This window comes from Aquila chrysaetos, chromosome 5, assembly GCF_900496995.4.
Source record: "Aquila chrysaetos chrysaetos chromosome 5, bAquChr1.4, whole genome shotgun sequence".
NCBI classification, from domain to species: Eukaryota; Metazoa; Chordata; class Aves; order Accipitriformes; family Accipitridae; genus Aquila; species Aquila chrysaetos.
The window spans coordinates 17,365,128-17,391,804 of record NC_044008.1 but is presented as its reverse complement, the minus strand read 5'-3'; the positions used below and the strand labels follow the sequence as shown (position 1 = coordinate 17,391,804).

Below are 26,677 nucleotides of genomic sequence, written 5' to 3'. Positions count from 1 at the left end.
GTATAACACATGAAAGGAACAATAGGGATTACACAATTAATGAGAAAACAGTGAAAGACGTCAGATAAACAAGAAAAAATTAACTGAAAATAGAGGGCAAGTCATACAAACAGGAATAGGATGTTGGATTTTGTATAATTATGCACATAATTGGTTTCATATAGGTGCCTTTACAATACCTTCCCTTTCCCGACTCACGGATGTTGCCTCTTGTTGCAATAAAAGGGAAAGAAAAAAGTTTAAACTGTCTTTTCTTGTGGATCTATTTTATCTAATAAAAACTCTGGGAACATATACTTGGATCTCACTTTTAAAAAGCCATAGAAAAGGATTATTTTGTAACAACAGCTTCTTTTTCAAAACATGAGCATTAAGCATCGCAGCAAGAAAATGTAGAGAGTAGTAAGGAAAGTACGGACTTAAACTAGGGTTTTCTTATGCAGATCCCAAGTTAATATTGATAGGATTTAAACCAGCTACAGGGCGAGTTGCTTGATTTCTGGAGTATAAAACAGATCACTACATCCACTCAAACTTGATAAAGGGGAGGTTATATTTATTTTTTTTAACCTATTTTTTCCTCTTCCTTTTCATGAGCTATCATTTTCATCAGAAGATCTGAAAAGCCAACTAAGCTTCTAAATTCCATTTAAAAAAAAAAATCTAATTGAGTAAAGCTGAATCAGTTAAACATCTTCCAAAACTGCAATTTATAAAGCTTTTTTTCCCCCTGACAGACATACTGGCAATAATCCAGGTGGGTTTTTTTTTTTTTTTCCCCTTGCAATAATGCAGTTCCGGAGATGAAAGCAGTTGAAAGAATCTGGTTTTTTCACAGTCTTCTTGTAAGTGCTGAAGAGCCTGAACTGACAGTAACAGATTGCTCTGAAAGTTGCCTTCCGGCTCCTACAAGGCACAGCGTTTTGCAAAATCCCAGTCGGCAACCTTTGGTGGCTTATTGCTCGCCACCCCCTGGTCTTCTTCGTCCGTAAAGCTCGATCTGTGTAGATTAGCATCGGTGTTTGCCACCGACGGCATGATGAGCCCCGAAGGCAGGTACCCCAGATCTTCTTTCCCAGGCACGCTGCTCCCGCGCCCCTCGCACACGCCGGCGGTGGGGCCCGCGTCCTTCTCGCCGTACCCACAAGAGGACACTGCAGCCGCAGGGATGAACGCGCAGCCTGGGCGCACCGCTTCCACGCACACGCTACAGAGGAAAAAAAAAAAAAAAAAAAAGTCAAGTGATATAAAGTGTTTAGCATAAATCCATAGAATTGACGTTATAACCACCCGTGCAACTTTTCCACGCGGGGCTTGGCTTTGCTTTTCCCCACCAACTACCTAAGTTTGCGTCTTGTGTATAATTATTTGCAGCTGCCCCACAGAAATCCTTAGTTCAAGGCTCCGGAGCCTACCTGCTGTTTTGCGCAGTTCAGCGCAAAGCGGGAGCATGTCGGCAAAGCCTCCGCCGGGGTACGCGGCAGTTCCTACGTCAGGCAGGTGACGCTGATTTCGCCCTGAAAAGTACTTTTACTTCCCCCCGCCCGCCCCTTCCCTAGGGAGAATAAAAATACATAAGTAAAGATTCCCCGTAACTTTCTCCCGGACGACCGCTCCGAGACGACAGGTGCTACTCCGTGGGGAAGGAAGCGGCTGCCGGCCGCCGCGCCGCGCCTTCCCGCGCCCCCCGGAGCGCCGTTTCTGGCGGGGGTAGCGGGGCTGCAGCAGCGGTACCTGTTCCGCCAGCCGCCCGCGCGGCCTCCACCCAGCGCAGCCCCCCAGCCGGGGCGGGCGGCTCTCCCGGCTGCCGGGGCGCGGGGCCGGGGCCGGCCGCCGAGAGGCGCCGGGCGGCGGGGCGGGAGCCCCGCGGGGCCGGGGCCGGGGCCGGGGCTGGACCCCCCCCCCACCGCCGCCGCCCGGGAGGGGCCGGGCGGGGCCGGCAGGAAACCCCGCCCCGGGCAGCGCCCGCCGCGCTCCGCGCAGCCTGCGCCGCTCAGCGCCGCCGCGGAACCGAGCGGAGCGGAGCGGGGCGGCAGGAACGGGACGGGACAGGGCGGCTCCGCCGTGTCGCGCAGCCACGCGGGACCGCGCCGCCCGTGGGCCGGCCCCGCCGCCGGGGGGGAGACTTCGGCATTTAATTTACTTTTTTTCATCTTTTTTCTTTTTTTTTTTTTTTTTTTTTGGCGGAGGAGACGAGCAGCAGGTTTATGCTAATCACCCTCTCGGGAGCGGCGGTGGGAGGAGGAGGAGGAGGAGAGGAGCCATTTTGAACTCACTTCAAAGTTTAAGGTGGAAAAGTTGGAGCTCTCCAGCCCGCTGCCCGGGGACGGGGCCGGGGCGCGGGGCTCTGGGCCGGCGGCGCCCGGGCGGCGACGGCGGCGGGGCGGGGGGGGGGGGGCCGAGCCGGCGGCTGATGGATGAGGGCGGGCGGGCAGCCCGGCGGGTGGATGGATTGTGCGGCAGCCCTCTGCCCGGCATCGCTGCCCGCTGAGCTCCGGAGATGCTGCGGCTGTCCGCCGCCGCCTGCGTGTCCTGGGCCGCGCTGCTCTGCGCCCTGGCGCCGGCGGGCGGCGGGGAGCTGCGGCCGCCCCGCGCCGCCCCGCTCCTCCACCTGCCCCCGGGGGCCGCGGGGCGCCGCGCCGCCGCCGCCGAGCCGCCGGCGCTGCCGCCCGCCGGGCGCCTGAGGGCGGCGGGGGCCGCGCTGCGCCGCGCTCCGCCCGCCGAGCCCCGCGGGCCCCGCGGCGGCGGGCCCTGCCCGCGGCGCGCCCGGCAGCGGGCGGCCGCCGAGCCCCGCGGAGCCGCCGCCGGCTGCGCCCCGCCGCCGCCGCCGGGGGAGGAGGGCGGCGGGCGGCGAGGAGCGCGGCGGGCGCGGAGCCTCAACAGCCCCCCGCAGTTCCAGCTGCCCAGCTACCAGGTCTCCATCCCCGAGAACGAGCCGGCCGGCACGGCGGTCATCGTGCTGCGGGCCCAGGACCCCGACGAGGGGGAAGCCGGCCGGCTGGCGTACTCCATGGAGGCGCTCTTCGACGAGCGCTCCAACGACTACTTCTCCATCGACGCCGAGACGGGCAGCGTGGTCACCGCCCGCAGCCTGGACCGGGAGACGAAGGACACCCACGTGCTGAAGGTGACCGCCTCCGACCACGGCTCCCCGCGCCGCCGCTCGGCCACCACCTACCTGACGGTGACGGTGAGCGACGCCAACGACCACGACCCGGCCTTTGAGCAGCCTGAGTACCGGGAGAGCGTGCGGGAAAACCTGGAGGTGGGCTACGAGGTGCTGACGATCCGCGCCACCGACGGCGACGCCCCGGCCAACGCCAACATGCTTTACCGCCTGCTGGAGCCGGGAGCCGGTGACGGGGTCTTTGAGATTGACCCGCGCTCCGGGGTTGTGAGGACCCGAGCCCCGGTGGACCGCGAGGAGGTCTCCGAGTATCACCTGGTGGTGGAAGCCAATGACCAGGGCAAGGATCCAGGACCACGCAGCGCCATGGCTATGGTGCACATCACTGTAGAGGACGAGAACGACAACTACCCTCAGTTCAGTGAGAAGCGCTACCTGGTCCAGGTGCCAGAGGATGCCCCGGTGAACAGCCAGATACTGCAGGTGCAGGCCACAGATCGGGACCGGGGCAGCAATGCCCAGGTGCACTACAGCATCGTGAGCGGCAACCTGAAAGGCCAGTTCTACATCCACTCTTTCTCCGGTGCCATCGACCTGATCAACCCTCTGGATTATGAGACTATTCGGGAGTACACGCTCCGGATCAAAGCCCAGGATGGGGGCAGGCCTCCCTTGATCAACTCCAGTGGCATGGTGTCGGTGCAGGTTGTGGACGTGAATGACAATGCCCCCATCTTCGTGAGCACTCCCTTCCAGGCCACTGTGCTGGAGAACGTTCCTCTGGGCTACTCGGTGCTGCATGTCCAGGCCGTGGATGCTGACTCCGGGGAGAACGCCCGCCTGGAGTACAAACTCATAGAGTTGGCACCGTCCACTGGAGGTGCCCCCGTAGCGGGTGACTCTGGGTTCCCTTTTCAGATCAACAACAGCACAGGGTGGATCACGGTGGCTGCAGAGCTGGACCGAGAGACTGTGGAGAACTATCACTTTGGGGTGGAGGCCAGGGACCACGGCGTGCCGGTCATGACCTCCTCAGCCAGTGTGTCCATCACTGTCCTGGACGTCAACGACAACAACCCCACCTTCACGGAGAAGGTGTATCACCTCAGACTGAACGAGGACGCGGCTGTGGGCAGCAGTGTCCTGACCCTGACAGCAGTGGACAGGGACGTTAACAGCGTTGTGACTTACCAGATCACAAGTGGCAACACCAGGAACCGTTTTGCCATCACCAGTCAGAGCGGAGGGGGGCTGATCACGCTGGCCTTGCCCCTGGATTACAAGCAGGAGAGGCAATATGTGCTCACAGTCACTGCCTCTGATGGCACTCGCTTTGACACCGTCCAGGTCTTCATCAACGTCACTGACGCCAACACCCACCGACCCGTCTTCCAGAGCTCCCACTACACGGTGAGCGTCAGCGAGGACAAGCCCATCGGCACCTCTATTGTCGCCATCAGCGCCACCGATGAAGACACAGGGGAGAATGCGAGAATCACGTACATCCTGGACGATAACATCCCCCAGTTCCGCATCGCCGCTGAGACGGGGGCCGTCACCACCCAGATGGAGCTGGACTACGAGGACCAGGCCTCGTACACATTGGCCATTACAGCCCACGACAACGGCATCCCCCAGAAATCGGACACGACCTACGTCGAGATCCTCATCCTGGATGCCAATGACAATGCGCCCCGCTTCCTGCGTGACCGCTACCAGGGCTCAGTTTTCGAGGATGTGCCGCTCTCCACCAGTGTCCTGCAGCTGTCTGCCACTGACCGTGACTCAGGGCTCAATGGCAGGGTCTTCTACACCTTCCAAGGGGGTGATGATGGGGATGGCGACTTCTACATCGAACCCACTTCTGGAGTGATACGCACGCTGCGCAAGCTGGACCGCGAGAACGTGGCTGTCTACAGCCTGCGGGCCTTTGCGGTGGACAGGGGCAGCCCGCCGCTGAAAGCCTCTGTGGATATCCAAGTGACGGTGCTGGACGTCAATGACAACCCGCCCGTCTTCGAGCGGGACGAGTTCGACATCTTTGTGGAGGAGAACAGCCCCGTGGGCTCTATTGTGGCACGGATCAGTGCAGCTGACCCCGATGAGGGGACCAATGCACAGATCATGTACCAGATCGTAGAGGGGAACATCCCCGAGGTCTTCCAACTAGACTTGCTCAACGGAGACCTCACGGCCCTAATGGACCTGGATTATGAGAGCCGGACAGAGTATGTGATCGTGGTGCAGGCCACTTCAGCCCCTCTTGTGAGCCGGGCAACAGTGCACATCCGCCTCCTGGACCAGAATGATAACCCGCCTGTGCTGCAGGATTTCCAGATCCTCTTCAATAACTACGTGACCAACAAGTCCAACAGCTTCCCCTCTGGCGTGATTGGCAAGATTCCGGCTCATGATCCCGATGTGTCTGACAGCCTGGCCTACACCTTTGTGCAAGGCAATGAATTAAACTTGCTCCTTTTGGACTCTGCCACTGGGGAACTCAAACTCAGTCGCGATCTGGACAACAACAGACCCCTGGAAGCCCTTATGAAAGTGTCGGTCTCAGGTAAGCAAGCGTTCGAGGTTCATAAAGCGTGTAATTCTGCTTGTCAGACCAGTACAGGGGCATGGGCAGAAATAAGCTACTTGCAGTTCAGTGCGCAGCTTTCAGTTTCCTGAAGCAGCAATTTATCTGTGAAATTTTTGGAGAGGAACCACAAAAATCTATCAAGCCCACGTGCTGTGGATTGAAGTGGTGCGTTGAAGTTGTTTAGTAAATGTGGATCACAAGGGTAAATAAATACATGTGTGTGGAATGGTATATACTCCCTCAGTTGAGGTGGTACCTTAGCTGAAGCTTTTCTGATGTGGTTGCATAAAGGTAATAAATGATGTAACTTGCAGAGATGTAGGGAATGCACGTGCATCTGTAATGCTGTCTCCCCTCCCTCTTTTTTTTTTTTTCTTCCTCTTTAAAAAAAAAAAAAAAAAAAAGACAGAAGCTAAGATTTGGTATCTCTGCTTTTTTAGCAACAAAACTCGTTTATTCCCTTCTGGCTGGTAGATCCTTAGACCTCAGACCAGTTCTCTGCTGGTGTGGCCCAGGTGGATGTGACGCTGGCAGAGCTGCATTGGTTTGTGTTGCCAGCGTGTGCTCCTGCGGGAAATGGCAACTCTGAAAGCCATGAGTTATGGCTGTGTAATAGCTGTGTAACGCAGCTAATTGTGCTGGAGTTGCTTTAGTAGTGCTAGGGGCAGATACTGGCCAAATGCCGCCCCAAAATCAGCGCTGTTGCAGAGAGGGAAAGGAGGCGAGAGGGAGGGGTACTGTGCCATTAACTTCCTTGGAGAATTTGTGTCTCTGTGTGCGTCAAGACTGTTCGATATAGTCCAATATATACTTTCTATGAGCACATACATGCTCTTAGGATATTATTCTTTTTCTGCTTGGTTGCCTGTTTATCATGGAATTACTTTTTATGCCTCTAATTGTGGCATCAATCATGCAATGAGTAATTTCCTCTGCAGGTGCCACTCTATAAAGTTTACTGTGGACCTGATCCCATACTTTTGTTGACTTTCAGAGGTTTAACCAGATGCATTCCTTGCCGCTGCTCTCTGCATCCTAAAACTAATACTTGTATTCTTTTTGGAAAAAAAAACAGCTGAAAGTATTAGGTGCCTAAAATGACACTTTGGGAGAAGCTTCTTTTCGGATGGTTGTATCAAAAAAAAAAAAAGAAAAAAATAATAATCAAACTGTGGCATAGTCCTGGCAGCACTTGTTTTACTGTAAGTAGTCATGGCGTGCAGCAGGGCCTCAGGGGAGCGAGCTGTGCTCTCCCTTGTGTTTGCAGGCTTGAGGTCCTTTTTGCTTCAGGAAAATGAAAGTGTTATTACCTGAGCTGACTGAATTTACTGCGGTGTATCACCTGACAAGCCTTTCCTGGTTCTTCCAAAATGCTGGGAGGCAGCTAATGTGGTAAAGGTAGCTCATAAATGCCATTTCCATGTCCTGCGAGGACTTGCAGAAAAAACAGACAGTTGGCTTGTGACCTTAAAGAAAAACATTTGGATTAAGGTGCAGGTGATTGCATGGTCACTGTCTGAACCAGTCGCTCTTTATCTGGTAGCAGAAGATAAGAACTCATCTTGAAAGCACGAAAGTTGGAAAAGTTGTTTGGTTAGACTAGACGAAGAGTGTGTTCAGAACAGAAAAATAGGTGACATAAACTATTCCTTTCTCAGTCTAACGATTTACGCAGTTTAAGTGGATGAAATCTCAGGTAGGAGTGAAGAACTCTGTTTTCTTAAGTAACAAGAGCTTGATCATTCCAGCATCATTTTCATGTTTGGTGAAGGTGTGAACTTTGAAATTCTGCTGTGATGTTGATCAAAACTGGCTGTTTGCTGCATGTCTTGAGATATTTGAAAGATTAAAGCTTTTTATGGGTAGGTTTTTAAAATAATTTTGACAAGCACTGAACTCCATTTGATGTTAATTTGGAGAAGTTTGCTGTTTGGAAATTGAAAGGGCAGAGTCTGGCAGTGTGTGATTAGTCCAGGAAAGTCTCACCTGCCTGCATTCTCTGGTTTATCTGATGCAGTCTTTTAAAAAAGACAGAGAAGCAGCTCAGACAGAAGTAGTCCACAGGGTTATCTCTAAGTGTTGCAAAATACCTGCAAATCATCTGCTAAAATGACCTGCCAGTTAACTGAAAAACGTGTCTATGGAGTAGCCATTAACCTCTCAACCCAGACAAACACAAAGTCCTTCCCTACTCGCAGCTGCTCTTCAGGTCAGGGAAGGGTTGGAGCTCTTTATGAACTTGGGGAATTTGATCTATATAGGAGTCGGAAGTAACACTGCTGCTATAAAAATCTTACTTCCATCTAGCAATGTGTTGTGCTGTGGAGGCACGTGAGTGCGTGCCGTGCTAGTGAGGAGCCGTGCTACTCAATTGAATTACTTTGAGATTTCGATACTTGGCTAAAACCAGCATTCTTTCATTTGGCTTGGGGATTATTCAAATAAGCACAGTAATTTTGGCCTTCTGCATATAAACAAAGTTTAAGAATCATGAAAACCAAGCAAATGGAGCTAATTGGTTTTGTAGAACCTGAGAACAGCATGCTCGGCATTTAAAACTTACCGTAACAGTGTCAACATCGTCAGAAGCTACGTGGGACGGTGGGCAGCCCTGGGCAGGCTCGGCGCATGCGTGGCTCTGCCTTTGCCCTGGTGCCACGGTACCTGCTCGGCTGTGCCCCTGCAGCTGGTCAGGAACCTGACCCAAGTGGAGGAGGGAGGAATGTGGGTGGTGTGGATATAGTAGCATTTTGCTTTGGATCGGGAGGTAGCTTTTGAAGTCAGTCTGTTCTGAAGTGAATCTCTCTGGGTGCCCTTCTGCCCATGACTGTCATGCAGAGCTGTCTGAGTGAATAAAGCGGGCCCATTTGGGGTGAAACTAATCCACATGCGCTCCAGGGGTCCCTTAAAAAGACACATTCTCCTTTTTCCATTCTGCCTTCAAGGTTTCTCTACAGAAAGGCAGAGCTTGGCCTGCATTCCCATGCCTGCACATTGTGTCATTAGGTGTATGTTGTTTTAACAACTGGGGTGAAATCTGGACCTTGCTGAAATCCTGCCCTTGCTTTCCAGGGTGGCAGGATTTTACTCTGGGCTTCTGAAGCAGGTGCTCAAGAGTCGATCAGTCTGTGATTTCTCAGTGTTACTAATAAAAATATGACTTAAATTGACATGATGGTTAAAAACAATTACTTTCTGTCCACAGTGATGTTCATGATAACATTAAATTGGGATTTATTTGGCCAAAAAATGGGTTAAACATTGCTCCAGTCACATTGCATTTGCCCGTGTTAAACATACCACAGTCCCCACCAGCGCTGGGTGGGATGGCTATGTGCTAGCCTTAACTTTGCACAAATATTGCACAAGTTTGCCTGGGTATCACATTGCAAATGCTGCTGGCACCTGCTTGGCTGTGCTGCCACAAGTAGTCCCACTTATCATCAACGACAGCGTGACAGGATACAATAGATATGTGTGCAAACTCCTCTGGGAACCCAGCCTAGTTCACCAGTGCAGACAGAACCCAACCTGACTGGATGCTACAGCTTTCGAGTGGTCCAGATAAATGTAAAATATCATTATACAACATACAATCTATAATTTTGGGAAGGTAGTGCTCCTTACACAGTGAGGGATAGACACCCAAGCCTTTTTTAGGGCATGCAAGCTCAAGTATCACCTTTTACATTTCTTTGGCTTTTTATCTCCAGTGGCATTCAGTGAGGTTATTGACTATCAGCAAATACAAATTAAGATAGAGCTCATTTGTGTTGCAATAAACTTTTGGGATTTTTACTCAAGGCTGGTAAAGGATCTCCATTATTATTGTAATTTAAAAGTCATTATGCTAATGATCCTGGATCTCCAGCTCTGTGCCTTCTCTGTACAAATGTTAAGAGAAGATGCAATACTTTGATTTAGCCCTTCTGGTAAAGGGGAGGCCACAGCTGTGCCCGATATGCAAGGCATTGGGGGTATTTGTGTGTGTGAGGAAGGTTTGAGATTAAAGGGAAAAAAGAAACTCGAGGGAAAAGCTGTCTCTCTAAGCGCAGGGGCACCTTTGGGCACGGAGGGTGAGCGCGGGGCGACCGCTCAGGACACAAGCCGGACACCTTGGCAGCGTTGGGGTGCACCCTGGCCTCGTGCCCCTGCCTTTGGGGAGCGAGGCGGATGGGGCTGCCGGGGCCTTTTGAGTTTTGGGGGGCAGATCCGCGGGTTGACTGGTTCTTTTAGGAGTGATGCTTCTGGCCTGCGAGGACTTGCTTTTAGGGTCAGTGAGGGGCAATTAACACCCAAACTGCTCTCTGTGGCCCCCCTCCCAGGGAAACACATTCCTGCAGGCAGCTGTGTTGGGATCCTGGTGGCTTATACAATTAGGTGATGGAAACGGACGGCTGGAGGCTCCTTTCTCCCTCTGGGTGGGAGGAGGTGCGTCGGCGTGTCTCGTGGCTGCAGGGCTTTTGCACGCTGGCGTTCCTGGGGACCTTGGACTTGCACTTCACACCTGCATCCCTCACTAAGGCGAGCTGAGAGAAAGCAGTGGCTCAAAGGCTGCGGGGACCAGGGAGGCAATGATGAGGGACCTTGTTTGGAAAGATGGTGTGATACCAAGAGCTGCGGGATTGCATCTCCAGTCGTTACTTGGTGTATGAAGTGGGGCTGAAGTGAAGGATGACTGCTAATGGTTAGTAGTGGAGGTTTTGAACATTTACATTTATTTTCCTAAAATAGCTGATCAAGAGTAGTCACCATCATTTTAAAGTTAGGCTAGCTCCTGGATCTGCTGTGGTTATCTAAGTCCTTTATTGCATCCATATAGGTTCTATATTCTAATCTATTCTACAGGTGAGATGCATTTTAGAAGTGCATCCCTCCAGCCTGCAGAAATGTGACTTTCCCTTTTCAGCTGTGTGATCTGTTCCAGCTGATAAAAAGCTGTGACTGCCTTGTTGCTTTCCTATGGACTTCCTTCCACTTCATCCCTGGATTTCATAGGAGTGGTTTATTTTTGTTTCAAAAGACAGGAAAACTTCTATGGCTATGAGAGGAAAATATTTAGTGGAAGGCTGACTGACAAAGTAACTTTTTACTGAGATAAAAGATATCTTCTGCATGTAAATAAATAAAATAGGGAGTTACCTGCAGCCTAAGCTACTGTAAATAACAAGTTTCTTTGCTAAAATGGCCATCCCTAGTAATAATAAAAAAATAAATGTTTATCACAGCACACTTTAAAAAGTAAATGAGATGTTTTATTTCAGGTAAAAGCTGTTTTGTGTGTCAACTTCTTTCAGAAAATGCTACTATGCAACATAGCTATCACTAAAATTGTTTGTTTCTCCCTGTTTCTCTCTGCGTACAGTGCAGGCTGTATATTCCCATTTTTTGTTACACAGTTTTCATGAAGATATTTCTACCTTAGTATGTCTCTGTGGTTGAAGCATATGCAGATGGCACTTCTTAACCTCATACCACAAAGTGAAACTTTGAACCATAAATACTAGAGGTCACAATTCGTTCCTGGAGAAAAAAAAAAAATAGTGTATATCAAAGCCCTACATAAACCCAAACTCAGCAAGGCTGTTTAAAAAACCCAAGGGCATGTATATTTGCATCATCTTCTTGTTAACATTTCTGTACAAGCTATTGGGTTGCCTTGATTGAGAGGGTATCAGAAATGGCTTATTGAGGCTGCAGGGGGTTTTGGCTGGTTTTGTACACACTTTGCTGGGTGTACCAGTAATTTTATTTTATTTTTTTATTGCCTAAATGTTGATCACTGTTTTCTCGGTGATTTCTGGGAAAGAGGGAGACTTTAGGATAATAGGAAGAAGGTATAAGGAGAATGAGGCTGAAGATGTGAGAGGGAGAAAGATCTACGAGGCTTTACTTGATAAAAAGTCTTAAGGGAAAGAGATTAAATTTGGAGAAGTGTGGTGGTGGGATTACCTGGAAAAATTTTTTCTCCAATTTTCAAATTATTTGCAAACGGGGAGATAGTTGTAATAACCATTTTTTAATTGGATTATTAATTGTTTTATATTTTTTGATTACTTTTTAAGCTTCAGGGTGTATTAATGAATTTATTTCCTTGGTGTATTCCCTTGTTGTAATTTGCTTCCCTCTTAGAAGTCACTGAAGTGCTCTTCTGACTTGCATTTGCAGGTTGGGAAGAATCTTCTTTTATTCTGTTGTTCTGGTCACATGTTTCCTTGCAGTTCAGAATTGGTTTAGGCTGGGGTTGTGAAGCCTGCTGCAAACTGCCAAATACAGAATAAACATTGAGTTGTTGTCAAGGGTGAAGGCAAAAGAACCCTTTGTTTAGAATACAGGAACAGTTTTCTAGGTTTGGATGTTAGGATGATAGTAAACCTGCAGCAGAAGTAGTGGTAGGGAAAGTAGGTGATGTGAAGCAGTGGGATTTTATACTTCATTATCTCCAACATCCCAAGCACTATCTGAGGAATTGGCTGGCTGCTGATAAAGCATATAATTTTACAATTGCTCATTGAATGGTCCGTTTTCCTTCAGCATATACACTTAATATCTTGAAACTCCCTCTCATTGTTGACTCCAGTCTTTGAACTGAATAGATTTTCTGAGACATCCCTTGACTGAGGAATGTAATGCTAGGTTTTAAAGTATGACATTAGGTGAAGGTGGATAGCGTGCTCACCACTCTTCTGGTAGGGTGCTTGCTGGTGAAACCCTTAGCAGGTGCTGGGATGGGAACCCAGGCATCCTTACATTTCCACCAGTCTGGTCAGAGCGTGGTCCTTGTGTCTCCCAACATCTTCAGGGAAGGGTTGGGGAGACTCATCCGTGGTCTCCTGCCTTGTCCTCGGGGTGTGCTGCAGGTCAGCCAGACACCCCTGCAGCTGACAGGTTCTCTCTGGTGTTTTGGCTGTGTGCTCAGGGTTCATGGGTTCAGGGGCATGTGATAGCATGCAGCACCTATGACAGTGTTTACAGTTCAGCCAGATGTGTAGCTGCTGCATATGTTGGCATAGCTGAGCTCGCTTTCATCTGGTTATTTTGGGTACAGACAGTAATGACTGCACTGTAGCACGGGTTCGGCTTGTGATTTCACTGGGCCGCTCGATTCCCTCATGGGTCAGCTGAGACTGATACAAAGACCGGGATGGGAATGTGGCCGCTCTAGAAGTTGTGACCAGAATTACTTTCTGGGTAGGAAACAAGCAAACATGAAGCAGCAACCTCTTCTAATCCTACATGCCACAAATACCTTTTCAATATTTATCGGAGGCAACTCTAGCTGTAACGCTCGTGCATGGAGGATGAGTAAGGGGAGGATCAAATGTCAGACACAAGATCTGCACTCTCCATCCCTTCTCCCTCTCTTTTATAAGCCCTCAGAATTTTGAGAGCCAGTTGGCAGCGACAGACTTGCTACATTTGAGTGCTTGTGATAACACCACAACTTATCTGTTTACCTCAGTATTGCCTAATTTACAGGATTTGGGCAATTGTCTCTCTTGGCTTCCTTTGGCATACTGACTTGTATTTCCCAAAACATCTATGGAGAGTCTTTAGGACATGTAGGAGGGTTAGAAGAGCTGAAGATATTCCGATCAGATCTAATGACCCTTTTTAGCAATCTTCCATGTTATAGTTTTTCTGTCCTGGCTTCTGTGGGAATGAAGAAGTTTTTAGGTAAAATAGTACTCCAACTATTCTAACATCTACTTTGCCATTTAAGAAACAAATATGGCGGTGCTGTCTTTTATGAATGATAGGTTTTTTTGTTGTCTGCTCCTTTTTTTAAGACTATTTGGCCAAAAGATTGCATAAATCAGAGTACAGAACAAGTTGACAAGGGGCTTGGATCTTCAGAGCCTTGTTTCTTTCAAGTGGACAACCACTGTGAACATCTGAGACCCGATTAAATTTAGTTTTGTCACTTTGTGTTTCTGTGACAAGTTACAGTTTTATAATTTTCCACTCCAGTGTAGCTCTTTTTCCAGTGTTGAAAAACACTGAACTATTTATAGGTGTAACACAAGTTTCCAAAAGGGGCAGGATGTAATCTCCATGGAAAATTTTGAAATTTGCCATTGAGTGATCTCGTTTGTTTAGCGAGATTTGCCTAACACCTTTTTTTGTAAGACCCAGGTGCATACACTTTGGTTGAGATTTCAATGCAGTGCATTGATTTTGTTGGACTGAAACAGCATTATTGAAGGTACAGCTTGGCTCTTATGGTCAGATTTGTATCACCTACCATGATCTGCCCATGGATCAGTCTGCCCAAAAATCAGGTATCTCTTCAAAGGTGGTCATGTAGGTTGCAGCCATGATTGGTTGATAGGCAGGAGGGCTACTAGCTGGAGTTGCCCATCTCACCCCACTGATTAAAGAGGGAACGTAAGTGACTGACTTGGGCTAATTGCCTTGTTGTTAGATGGCTAAAGTTCAGTGGGATGAACCCATGCTGAATGTGTGTGCCAGGACGGAAGGGTTTGTTTTCTTTTGTAGTGATGATTGTACTTATTTCTGTTACAGCAAACTACCTGTAGTAACAGGCTTAGCAGACTAGATGGAAAGCATGGGGGAGGCTATAATTTGCAGACAGGAAAATGTTTTGCTATGAATAATGTTAGCAAAGACTTTAAATATTGTCAAGAGTTTGAGTGAATGAAGGGGGAAAGTATGCTTTTATGGGGATTTGGCATTCAACAAAGAAATAAAATTTTAAAATACTTCAGAAAGATGATCTTCGCACTTAAAAAAAAAAGCAGTTGGACAGAAAAGTAGGATTTGCTGGAGAGAAAGGAAAACTTTTGGACTTTGTTTCAACAAGTTGTTAATGCTGCTAAGCTGTAACCACCTTCGTATTTGTTCCAGTGTTTACACTTGCCAAGCACAAAAAAAGCAAATAAATGAAACGGTAAACCTGTAATAAATCCTCAGGGGACCACATAATAAACATAGACATGTTACACTTATCAAATACAAAGGAAAGTAATCTGCTTTCAGCACCATTGCTGAATGCGTGATAGATGTTACATTCCGTCAGGTCTCCAGCACTTTTGGAAATGATGCATCTGGTCAAAACATTTCAGTGCTTTTTGAAGGAGGGAGAAGGAGAGGCCATTGTTAACAACGATTGTCAGCATGGCATGTCCTGCCTGCTGTGGAGTCTGTGGGCTAGATCCAGTTTCAAGGAGAAGCAAAAGCATCTGGACCCCACCAAAAGGGGCAAAGCAGGGGCTATTACATTTGAGTTTCACAGATGTGATGGCCAGCGCCTAACAGTCTGTCTTTGCTGTTAAATGCCAAGGGGCTGTTACATTTGGAAGCAAATGTACTCAGGGTGATTCTTTGTAGCTGCCATGCCACCAGAGCAGGCATCATGGCTACAAAGAACTGCTTGATCAGTTGGTTTTGCTCTTTCCTTTCACTAGCTCCAGATCAGACTCCTTGACCCTACTCAAAACTGATGTTACCAAGTCATTGAGTTTATTGGATTGAATTCCTTTCATAGCACTTTTGGACTTTCCAGGAACCAGCCCAGCCCTGCCCCTCATTTACTTGTGTGCTTGCAGCAATGTTCATGCTGGGTCTATTTCTAAAGAGACCCTTTAACATCCAAGCTGTGATTTATTTATTTATTTAGCTGTCTGAATTTAGTTTATATCGTGTAAAAGCTGTCCTACATTAGTGTGTTGCTTGTTTTAGCAGTGTGTGATTGCCAGCCTCCAGGTGCTGCAGGCACAGCTCAGCACGGCTAGGAAGAGACATTGGCACCTTTCACACCTCAGGTCCAGTAGAGGACTTATATCTAACCGTCAGATGCCACAGCGCCTCACTTTTAGGTGCCTGTTCCTTGCAGCGGTATCCTGGTTTAGGCAGTTAAGTGCCCTATAAAGTGGGAGTACTTGAAATACCATCCCGCTACAGCTTGGGCACTTCACTCAGCATAGCGATCAGGACACTTAACGAGGGCAGAGATGGGCTGGGCTCCAGCCCTTGATCTCAAAGCTCTTACTGTGCTATACATTAAAGAGGAGCCGAATAAGGTACAGAAGCTGTTGCGGGACTCAACGTTTCCCATCCCTTTGGTAAGTGCCATAAGCTACAGGGTCATGCTCACACTTGCAGGGCACTGAAGAGGAGGCTTTCTGGCTCACATTCCTGTATGTGGGCACCTCCGCTTCAGTCGAGCAGTGGTGTGGGCAGTCTGGCTTTGACCCTCAGCTGCTGGATTTTATTTAGGCCATAATAAAAGCTGGATCATGAACCGTTCAGGCCATGTCAGGACTAGGTCAGTTCTGGCTGTAGCCAGGGACTCGGCTGTTCCCACCTGGGAACTCAAAGGTACAATAAACAAGAACCGCAGGGCTTTCCAGGGAGTACTTTCCTATTGATCAGAGCTGATTTGTTAGTCTTCTGGCTTTAACTATTTGTAAATGTATTTTGCTTTTATGTGGAGCGGCCCCCAGATGGGCTAAAGGGTCAGTTATGGAAGGATTCACAGGCTCAGACTTAAATTACGCTGCTAAATATCCAGAGTTCAACCCATCTTTGCCTACTGTTTAATCCTCTTTCTCACTGCAGTTTGCCGTGATGATAGACTTGCTAGTAATTATCAACATGTTGCCGCTCGTCGCTTGGATCTTGTGGCTTTTCCCGCAATGTGCTCACTGACGCTACAGCTAGCCGACATTGTCCTGACACATACGGTAAAGGTCTCTTGGCAGCAATGGCTGGGTTGAACTATCCTGTCGGTTGACTTGGTTTCCCTTCTCATGGGCTGTATTTCTGATGTTGGCCTCCTTTTACTGACACAGTGTAATTTAGCAATGTGTGCTCTGCATGATGAGCTCTCCATCTGGCAGATAATTGCCTGCTAGTTTAAATCCTGTCTTAACTTCAGTTTCTCGAGATCACGAAACCTGCTGCTGCCTTCTGGTTGGTTTTGCAGGCTGTTTGCAAAAGGATTTTTTACGAGCTAAAGCAACGTGGGCAAAAAAAGTTTTTTTGGAATGTTAAGTAAGACAGGTTAACTTTTAGGTCCTGCTTACTAAGCTACCTGACATTATTCTGCATTGAGTTTGGCAATCTAACACTTGGGTTTGTTGACCAAGCTGCTGACAGCAGGCGCCGGTTGTTTGCACTGGTTATTCAAAGTGGGAACCCCGGGTACATCGTAGGACCTGGTGGATGCTGAAAGCTTGTTACACAAAACATGCTGGTGTTACTCCTTCCTTCTTGCTTATCTTCTTCCCCCCTCTCCCTTCACATTCATTGGATCTGTTTGCCGTGCGCTGTTTTACAGCGAGGCGCCGTGTCTGCGGAGTTTGCCTGCTGCAAGTTTGTACAGGGCTGTGCGCAGCAGAGACCTCGCAGGGGCTGCTTTTGTAATACCTGCTGTAAATAATTAGGATAACCACCAGACATCGACTGCCTGACTGCCCCGTGAGATAGCCAGATACAGATGGCGGCGCTGGGGACCGCCCCGGTCCCAGACGATGGTGTGTCCAGCAGGCGCTGGAAGCTGGCTGGCGGTTGCCCACCAGGCACGGTGCTTGCTGATGGTGTGGCAGCATCCTTTCCCGCTGCCTTCCCTCTTGCCTTTGGGGAGGCAGGGCAGGTTTCTCATCCATCCCTCACCCTCTTCTGACCACCGTGCTGCTACTTGCCATTAGGTGGGTGCGTTGGCCCAAGGGGAGGGGCAGGTTCCGTCCCTTCCAGGGATGCCCCATGAGATGCTCCCAGTGAACTGGTGACATTGCCCATGCAGCCCTTGCTCTCCCAGTGACTGTTTTGGGGTTGGGACCTCAGCGGTGCTGGCTGCCGGGCGCAGCTTCCAGAGGTTTTGCAGCCACGATCCTTTGCCCCTCTCCTTGCACAGGGTCTTGGGGGCCACGGCGTGAGGTGGTGACAGTCCCTCAGAGGTTTTGCTGTCCAGCACAGGCAGTTGTGGTACATATGTGGCCAGCCCCAGGTCACAGGGTATGCCGTACACTGAATGTCAGTGTTTGTCGTCTTTGGAGTCTGTGGGAGCAACACCTGTACCCATGAACTGGGAATTTGGCCCAGTTTGGGTGTAGATGGTGGCTATATTTTTTTTTCTTATCCCCTGTGACAAGTTGCAGTCGCCTTTACTGGCTGGTTCCTTCGTGCCTCAGCTCCCTAATGGCTGTTAATAGCAGTCTCTGGGACTTTATTCAGCTTTAAGAGGCTTTAAACTAAGAAATTCCTATTTACTACCAACAGCGCTGATGGACATGACCGATTAATGGCAATAAACTCAGGTGAGAACTGAGAGACAAGGACATTTTTTCTATTCTATGCAGTGAACTTTTGTTTTGTATGAATGAGTTTTACAAACTTTTGTATTATCTGCTTTTAAAATATGTCACTTGCCAAGTGGTTGGGGATTTCTTAAGCTGAGATGACTGATTCACTCCTTGGCTCGCCCAACAGGCATCAGACTGCACTGAAGTTGAGATGCCAGCTAGAATTCTTCATGCCACTGGTGGCAGTTGAGCATCCATCCTTTTTTTTTCCTGGGGGAAAGTCCTCCAGGAGAGGCTGTTTCGCCTGGTCTGAGGTGGTGTCAGTGACTCCCTAGGTTTTTGCTCTGCATCTCCTTCATTCAGACTTCAGCTGTCAAAAGATCCCATTGCTCTTTTCAAGGCCTGAAGGGAAAGTGACAACTTTGATGGCCAATTTGAAAGCTTTCTCAGACTGGAAGGCGTCCCATGGGGTAAACAACTTACACTCTACATATCCCATACTGATCACATAGGATGGTGTTTTACTGGCTCGGCGCTGTGTAAAGTTGGGATATTGTGCATTTTCAGGTATTTAAATGAACTTATATAAATGACTAATGATAAGAAAAGACTAATTAAATTTTATTCCTGCACTGAAACTGAATTTTAAAGAAATCAGTCTGAGATTTCAGCAGTTGTGAAATTCACAGTGCTGTTCTTTGCACTGTAGAGCCTTTGTGCTTACTGCTGTAGTCATATTACACGACATTGCCTAATACCTGGCAAGGCGTATTCTTGGCTCATTCAGCAGGTAAGGCTCCCTCAGGGTCACTGAATCCCTCCATGTACTCAGCAGAGAGCTCAGCTTGATGATTTTACAGCCACGCATCTGGGTTTGCATTTCCAGTGCTTTTTCCTTTTTGCAGTAGTTTTCCCTTTTATGATACGGTGATTATTAAAAGCAGGGCTCTGATTAGTTTTGTGACCAGTGTCATCCCTCCCTGCTTCCCACTTCTGGCAGTCAGCAGCTAATTTGCTGGTGGTCCGTCCTGGGGATGGGTTTTTTGCTGTTGAACACCCGTTCCATCCTCGTGGTGCAGTGGGAGAAGCCAATGGGCATAGGCACTTTGTGGAGATGCTCAGGTCTTGGGGCAGGGGCTTGAGGTCGCAGCTGAGAGCTGGTCCTCTAGCAAATGAGATGCTGATCCATTAGAGCTTTAGGGTAATTTAATCACTTTTGGAAAGCACAATAATTAATAATCCCACACTAAGAAACCACCACTGCTTCTGTTCCTTATTAGACATCTTAATTTATTTTCCATTTCTGTTCTTAAGCATTTCATAGCAGTTAATTTTCTCTACGATAATTTATGAGTCACAAAATCTCTTGGAACAGATTAGCCTCCGTGTGACGGCATTTCAGCACCTCTTGCATTTCCTTCAGTTGGATTGTGTGTTGCTGCTTGTTTAGAGGCAATGCTGCTGCTTCCCCGAGGAAAGCAATATATTGTTACCTGGGTGTGATGTGCCAGGACCACACTGCCCCCTCTTTGGAGACGGGCCCTCCACCTGCTTATGCAGTATTTAAAGTGCTTATCAAATACTGGGATGGAAAATTATTCCATTTTCTGAAATTACACTGTTTGGGTGACTTACTTCTCTTGTCTAACCACTGTCTATGTGTTTGAGTTGGTTCAGGAAGATGGAAGCAACAGACCAGCTGAAAAATGCATTGGCGTATGGGGCTTCTACCACAGGGGTTTAAGTGGGGTGGGTTTATTAAGGAAAGTAAGGTATTACATGCTGTTGTACAAGGCACTACAAATATCTCATCTCTGTACTATTCTTATGGTTCCTAGTCAAGAAAAGTTAATTTATATTGTAAAGAGGACAAGTTGGGGAACAGAGAATTTATTTCATTGGAGGTATCATTTCTGGTAGAAGATTGCATCTTTCATATTGCAAAATGAAAACCAAAGAGGACTATGATTGCTACCTACCTCTCTGAAGTACTTATGGAAAACAAAGTGAAGAGCAGGGGAGTTTAAAGGAAAAAATCTGTAAGTGAACTGACTCTCAGTAAATTTAGGTGGGATGTTAGGAGGCAGTTTGAAACCTTTAGGGAAGCAAATTTCTGGAACAATCTCTCTGTGAAGGAATCCAAAGAAGTGTAGCTGGGTTTAAGATGAAGCTTGATAAATTAATGAACGCTTGATAGTTTATAAGTAGTATTATGTATATACAACACACTTCCTTGAGAAGCTTCCTTGAATAGAAAATTGAACTTGTTAGGGGGAAAATTATTTCCTGTTCTCTTCTTGCTGCAGAAATTAAACACACATATTAACAAATTGTAAATGCAATTAGCCCTTTGAACTGCCTGAGCTTGTATAAGTTGTTGTGTGTTGATAACAGCATTGCTATCTTCTCCTGAACTTGGTATCAAAAGAAGATACAGAATCCACAAAGCAGCGTGGTTCAACAGATAAATGAATGGGACTGGAAGTTATTCACAAATGTCACAGGCTGCAAGTTGTAGGGAATCTGAGCCAATCTTGCTTCTGGCTGTTACAGTCCTTCCCTTCCCAGCACCTGTATGACCTTGTGCTGGGCTGTTTCCACGCACCAAGTTGCTAAAAAGACAACCTGCCATTAAAAAAAACCCAAAACAAACTTCTGACTTAGCATGAAGAAATAGCTTAGTCCATCAAAGGAATATCAGAGACAGTGCAAGGGAGGAGGCAAGTTGATAAAAAGCCAAATTACCAATAAAAACCAAGCAAACCAAAAAGTTCTGACTTTGTGTGAAGAAACAGTTCAATGCACTATGAGATGAGTGCCAGTGCAGAGGAGGAGAGAGACTGTGGCAGCCAGCCCTTAGATTAGTTTAGGGCTGCTGTGTGTTTGCAACCAGAGCGTAAAGAAGAATACTCATTTTTGTTGTTTTTCTTTGAGTAGGATTTTTATTACCTTGTGCTGGAACAGTTCAGCACATGGTTGGTCAGGTACCAGGGATGGTATAAAAGAGGAGGCAGTAATTAGGTGGGTTTAGGCTCTGTCCTTGGCTTGGTGGGTTCTCTGCTGCTGTTGCTTCTTGGAGGAGATTATGTAAGTTTGCCCATGCTTGCGTTCTGTCCTTTCTGGAAGGTAGAAAGTCTCTCGAAAGTCCTTTCAACATACGAAAAGGTTGTGCTGTCCCTCCCTTAGGCCAGCGTGACGACATTGACTGAAACTAAGGGGAGAATTTGTTCCAGGGCTCTGTGCGGGATACTCGGCACCTAACCCACATAGGCAAGTGTGTAAGCACTCACCACTCTCTTCTGTGGGTACAAAACTCCCAGCTTTCATTTGTGTGAAGTTCTGCCACCTAGAAGTTCTGCAGCTTGAACCTACCACAGATTTTGTGATGCAAAATGCAGCTGCATTGTGCTAACATCAAAACACCACAGGAGATTCAGTAAACATGTTTAAAAACACCTGTCTTGGAAACACACAGAGCGCATGAAAATATTGTAATAAATGAATGCAAAAATAAACAAATGAATAATTTTAGTTCTTCATTCCATGTAGATTGCTGCCTTTCTAGGTTTGTTAATTTTAAAAACATTAACAAATTTTGGTTAAAAAAGGTAAGAAATTCTCTGATAATAAGGATTTTACATTGAGAAAGTGTATGTATTTATGAGCTCTGGCTCAGTCCTTTGAATTATCTAGGCACTACTGTAACCGATAAGTGAATGCTGATAACCCTGTTAATATTTCAAGGACTCTTTGCAGCTATAGGGGAGCAGTAGGTAACTATCACATTCCTTTGCACTGCAGGACAGGTTTTTTATTTGCTATCTTAATGGTGTTATATACATACAGGGTTTTTTTGAGCTCGGTTCACCTTGTCTTACAGCAGCTCCTTGGCAAGCAGCCTCATGAACTCTTTAAGATGCTTCTTACTCACAGAGGCTGGGCTCATTGCCTGCCCTGGTGTGGCTGGGATTTGGATTGCAAATTCCTGATCTGAACAAAGAGGAGGAATAGAAAAGGCTGGTCTCTGGCCTCTCTCACACTTTAGGAAGCCTTGTTGGCTTCAGAGGATTGTACTCATAACTCTGGCTACACTTCAAAAAAAAAAAAAAAAAAAGCTTCTGTCTTTGCAAAGGTGGGTGCAGCCCCACCAGTAGGCATGTTGCTAGAAGAGGGAAGAGAGACGTGGCTCCAGGGAGGCTGCTGGGATTTCAGGCACCATCTTATCTACAGCTACCTCGAGCCTTGTCCACACTTGTTCTCTTTTTTCTCTTTTCCTCCTGCTTTGTTTCCTCAGAAGTATGGTGCTGGGAATCAGTATTTTTAGAAAAGATAGAGGGTGAGGAAAAAAAACTGGATGGAGACAAACTGTGTGTGCAGGATGTGTCCACATGCGTTCCTTCACTGCACTCGTCAGCTGCACCCAAAGGCCTTACAATCTGAGAAGCAACTTGCTATAATTGCTTTCACGAGACAGTATCAACTGGGTAGGATTTGGCCTGTACTGGCTTGTGTTTGGTGAGGAGCAGACGAGATGAGTCAAACTAAACAGGGTGACTCATCAGAATCAGGCTTCTGCGATGGTTTGTGTGTATAAAAATGCTCGGAGTTGGGCTGTCACGGTCTTCAAATCATTACCTCCCTTTGGTTTGCCACTCTTCAGAGCTGTTGGAGAAGACCCATAAAGTCCATGTCAGCCATAGTAAGAGCAAAAGGTGACCGTGCTTGGCTGATATCTAATTGCTTAGGGGCTCCAGGCAGAGACACTCATGTTACTGCGAGGCAGCTGCCGAGTCTAAATTTGCGTCCTTGCACCTGGGGTTCCCTTTTTGCTGTCTCCATCATCAAAGGTGACCAAAAAAAGCTCAAACCACTCGTTTGTGTGGAAACCCGTACGGAGGACTTTGCACAATAGGTAGCGCTGGGCTAAGCGGCCTGTAATTATTCAGCATTTTGGCTTAGAAAGTGTGGCAGTTGCTTCCCTGAAGCCAGGCTTGTGTAGCATGATGAGGAAAGCTACTTTCATGTCTCTTGAACCGTGTTTTGGTTTGACACCATCCTCCCTCTTACTCTTCTCTCGAACGTCCTTGTGTTAAAGATATTCACTGCGTGCTGAGATCTCCACCTCTCTTGTGGCATAAAGTCACAGGTCTTCGTCTTAATGGACTCAGAGGAGCCAGGTGGAGGCAGGGAGAGCGCGGCCAGATGGACACCAGGATTACCCTGCCCCTCACCCTGGGATCTATCACAAGAAATCCAGTCAGGGATGCTTTTCTCCTGCATGAGAAACCCTCCTTGAGAGGTGAACTGGGAGGTAGACCCGGCTGGGAAGCCCTGGGAGGAGAACTGGGTTTGATCCGCAGACGAGAGCGAGCTCTTGCGGACGCAGAGCCGGCGTGGTGGCTGGGAGCTGCGGCGGGGGCCCGAGGGCTGCGCTTGGCGGGAAGGAGCTGCGCGGCTCCCTCACTCCGATCCCCGCAGACAGGAGCGGTCTCTCATAAAAACATTGTCTTCAATGTAATACGCACAAAAGCAGCCTCTGGGAAAAGCTGGTGCTCGCCGGAGTTTTTTGGGTGTATCCTGCTCTGTGAGCGAGTTACGATTTCTGTGAGGTACAACACACCCTTTTTGGATGTGTTTGTTAGTCAAAAAGTACTCTGACTTCCTTCTGTTTCAGGAGAAGTGAGTCTGAAGGAGAGGCAGGTAAACAGTGAAAGAGGATCTCCTGGCACGGCTCATTTTAGGGCTAGGAGGCCGCATGGGGACTGGGATTTAGCTGGGCTGCCTGATTCAGCGCCATGTGTAGGTAATTAAGGTATACCCTCCAATTAGCCTAAGTGGCCCTTTTAGTGATGTGTGAGATCAATGAGCCCAACTGCCATACAGATAGCAGAAAATAGTCTGGATGATTTTAACCACTGTTTTGCATGTTTAAGTAATTTAAAGTTAGAAAAGACCTGCCCTGCTAATGTTTACAGAAGCTCGTTAAGCAAGGCAGGGATGCTTGCCTGCCCCGGAGGCTAAATGGCAGAGCATGGCTGGGCCGGCTCAGCTCCCTCTGCTCCGTCCCATCCCGGCGTGGCCAGGATCCGTCCCTGGAAGTGACCCAGCTTGGCAGGGCACTCCTGCACCAGCCAAAAGCTGCACCAGGTCCAGCACTGACGCTGCTGCAGGTGATCGTATGTGGCACCTCATTTTATTTACTACCGTAAGCATCACCTCTCAGACCTGCTAAATTATATGAGGCCAAAGGGATATCTCAGCTAATATCCCCACTCTAGCTCTGCCTGGTAACAAGTATTAAGGAAAGAGTATGAGAAACAGGACAAGTACAGACTGGTCCTTCCCTTCTTGCTCTGTCCCAGCTCCTGGTAGGCAGATGTTTAAGGGCTTTTGGGGCTACAGGCTTCCCCTGGATCAATCATGGTGTTGACTCACCATGGGCAAGTCAGTGCCACACTCCATGGCCCCCTCATCTCAGTCTGTTTAATCCCTCTCTGAGGTTTCTGCTTTCTCCAATGCCGGATCACAGTCTCCACCATTCAGAGGCACGGACTTGCAGAAATTGTTTTCTGTTAAAACATGTTGCCTGATCATTTCACTGGGTGATCATTAGTTTTTATATTGTGAGGAACAGGGATTATTTGTTCCCCTTCTTGTTGTGATTTTATATTTCCTTGTCATGTCTCCCCTTAGCCATCTGTCTTCCCATCCTACAAGGAGTGCTCCTAGTCTTGTAACGTACTGTGAAGATGATTTCTCCAGATGTGCCTCACTTGCCCAGAAGTGTAAATGAAAGCATCTCACTGTGAACGGGTGTATTTACACCCAAACCATTTCCAGGGAAAGGGCAAATTACAGAGGTGGTAACTGTGTGCAATGTTCTCAGGTGCTTTGAGCTTCATTTTTTTTCTGCAAAATTTTTACTGTGTTTACATCATTCTTTAAAACTCCTTTGCAAAACTTGCAAAGCTTCAGCCATAGAAACACCCGTCCCTGGATGGCTGCTGCTGGTGGCTGCTGGCTACTGTCTGAAAGGCAGTGGGGTGCCCCATCTAGTTTTTTGTTACTCTCTTTGCTCATCCCTCTAACTGGGGTGTTTTGGATACAGCTGATACCCATTTCACTACACAAATAGTAGCTATATTGCCTCCCCACTCATGTTAGAGCAAAGCTTAGTCATATATTTCAGAGAAGAATAAAGAACCAGGTGCAGTGAATGTATTTTTACATTTTTATTTGTATTTGTTGGCAGCCTTTTAGCCTGCAGATTGCCAACACAAACGCGGGCAGGAGAGCTGTGCTGGGCAGGGTTTGCTCTCCTCCCCGCGTTGCAGGTGATACAGGGTAGCCGTGACCTGGGATGGGTTTCTTGTCAAAATTAAGATGTTTGTCCCCATTTGACTTTCGGTTCCATTTGGGCCCATTTCCAGGTAATTGCTAGTTGTGGAAACAACCAGGAGAAGGGGAGGGCGGGAGATACCCATGACTTCAGGGTCTCTGGCTGCCTTAAGCCAGCATGTGTGTATCACACCTGCCAAGCTGACCCCTGCACTGGTGGCCGTGCTGGGAGCAGGGACCATCATGGCTCTTTCATCCCTAGGGGAAGAGCTTGACTCAAGCTAAACATTTCACCCGGTTTGCTGGTTTATTTATTTGTTTATATATCTGGATACGTTTGCTATTATAACCACATTAATTGTAAGTACATCTGAACTTGATGCTTTAATTGTTATATGAATTGCCTTTGAATCTCTAAGGAAAATCCCTGTATTTTCCTTTAACAATTAATGCTGCCTTCCTGGTCGGGATTTTGCTTTGAGGTGGGACAGGTACAGCTGCCTGGTTTCTTAGACCCCTTGCTGAGCCCTTTGTGATAGAAAGACCAAGGTGAGGGCATGTGGCCAGTTTTTTTTTACAAAAGCTCTTCCCACTAAAATCAGAACAAACTGAATTTCTTTACTAAGCCAAAATCAGTTCAGGAAAGAATATTTCTATATGCTTCAAAAAAAAAGACCAAAGCAGCGAGAATATTACCTAGATAGGGTATGGAGTTCAGGGCTTTGGGAGCCTCGTGGTGCTGGGGGAGAGGCTCTTCAGAGGGGCCCTGTCACCAGCCCATAGGTGAATGGCTTTACCCAAAATGGGAGCTCAGAGCTTGCCTCGAGGCTAACAAGGTTGGATGCATATTATTTTTAGGTGTTAGGTTTCAATTTGTCTCTATTTACTAGTTTAAAAAAAGACAAAAAATGAAAACCAGAAAATCTTAAGCAACATTGTTTAAAGGACATCAAAAGGAAAGTGCTGTTTTTCTTGTGTTTATGTTTGCAGACTGTAGGTTCTTGGTCTTGGTCCCATTTTGGATTATAAATCACTGTAATAAAATGAAAAAAGCCAGCAACTCGACTTTGCCTTGCACACAAGTATGATAGAGCATTTGCTTTATTTAATTTTTTAAAGTTTTCCATATATGTTTTTGATTCCACTTTTAGTAGGTGAGACTTAACCAGCATCTTGCTGGTGGTGTCTCAGTCACAGATGACTGAGCAGGGAATTATTAACCCAGTGTAAGAGCTAACATGAGGATTACTGGAAAGTTCCTGCCTGTGTCAGCTTTAAGTGAACTGTGTTACTGCAAAAGCTGTGGAAAGTTCAAATTGCTTGAGATCGTGCCAAAGGACTGTCAGTGGTCTTTTG

General features: G+C 47.6%; 1 protein-coding gene across 6 annotated transcripts in view; it reads left to right on the top strand.

Annotated features, from left to right (window-relative positions):
• The first annotated feature begins 1,956 nt into the window (after positions 1–1,956).
• Positions 1,957–26,677, top strand: part of CELSR1 (cadherin EGF LAG seven-pass G-type receptor 1) — a 178,097-nt gene continuing 153,376 nt past the window's right edge. For 5 of the 6 annotated variants that reach the window (XM_030015551.2, XM_030015553.2, XM_030015554.2 and 2 more), the window contains exon 1: positions 2,914–5,693. In XM_030015551.2, coding sequence (XP_029871411.1) covers positions 3,011–5,693 — 2,683 coding nt within the window. In that variant the 5' untranslated portion in view covers positions 2,914–3,010. Of the gene's footprint in view, positions 5,694–26,677 lie in introns of all 6 variants that reach the window. The other variant, XM_030015556.2, reaches the window with a different exon arrangement.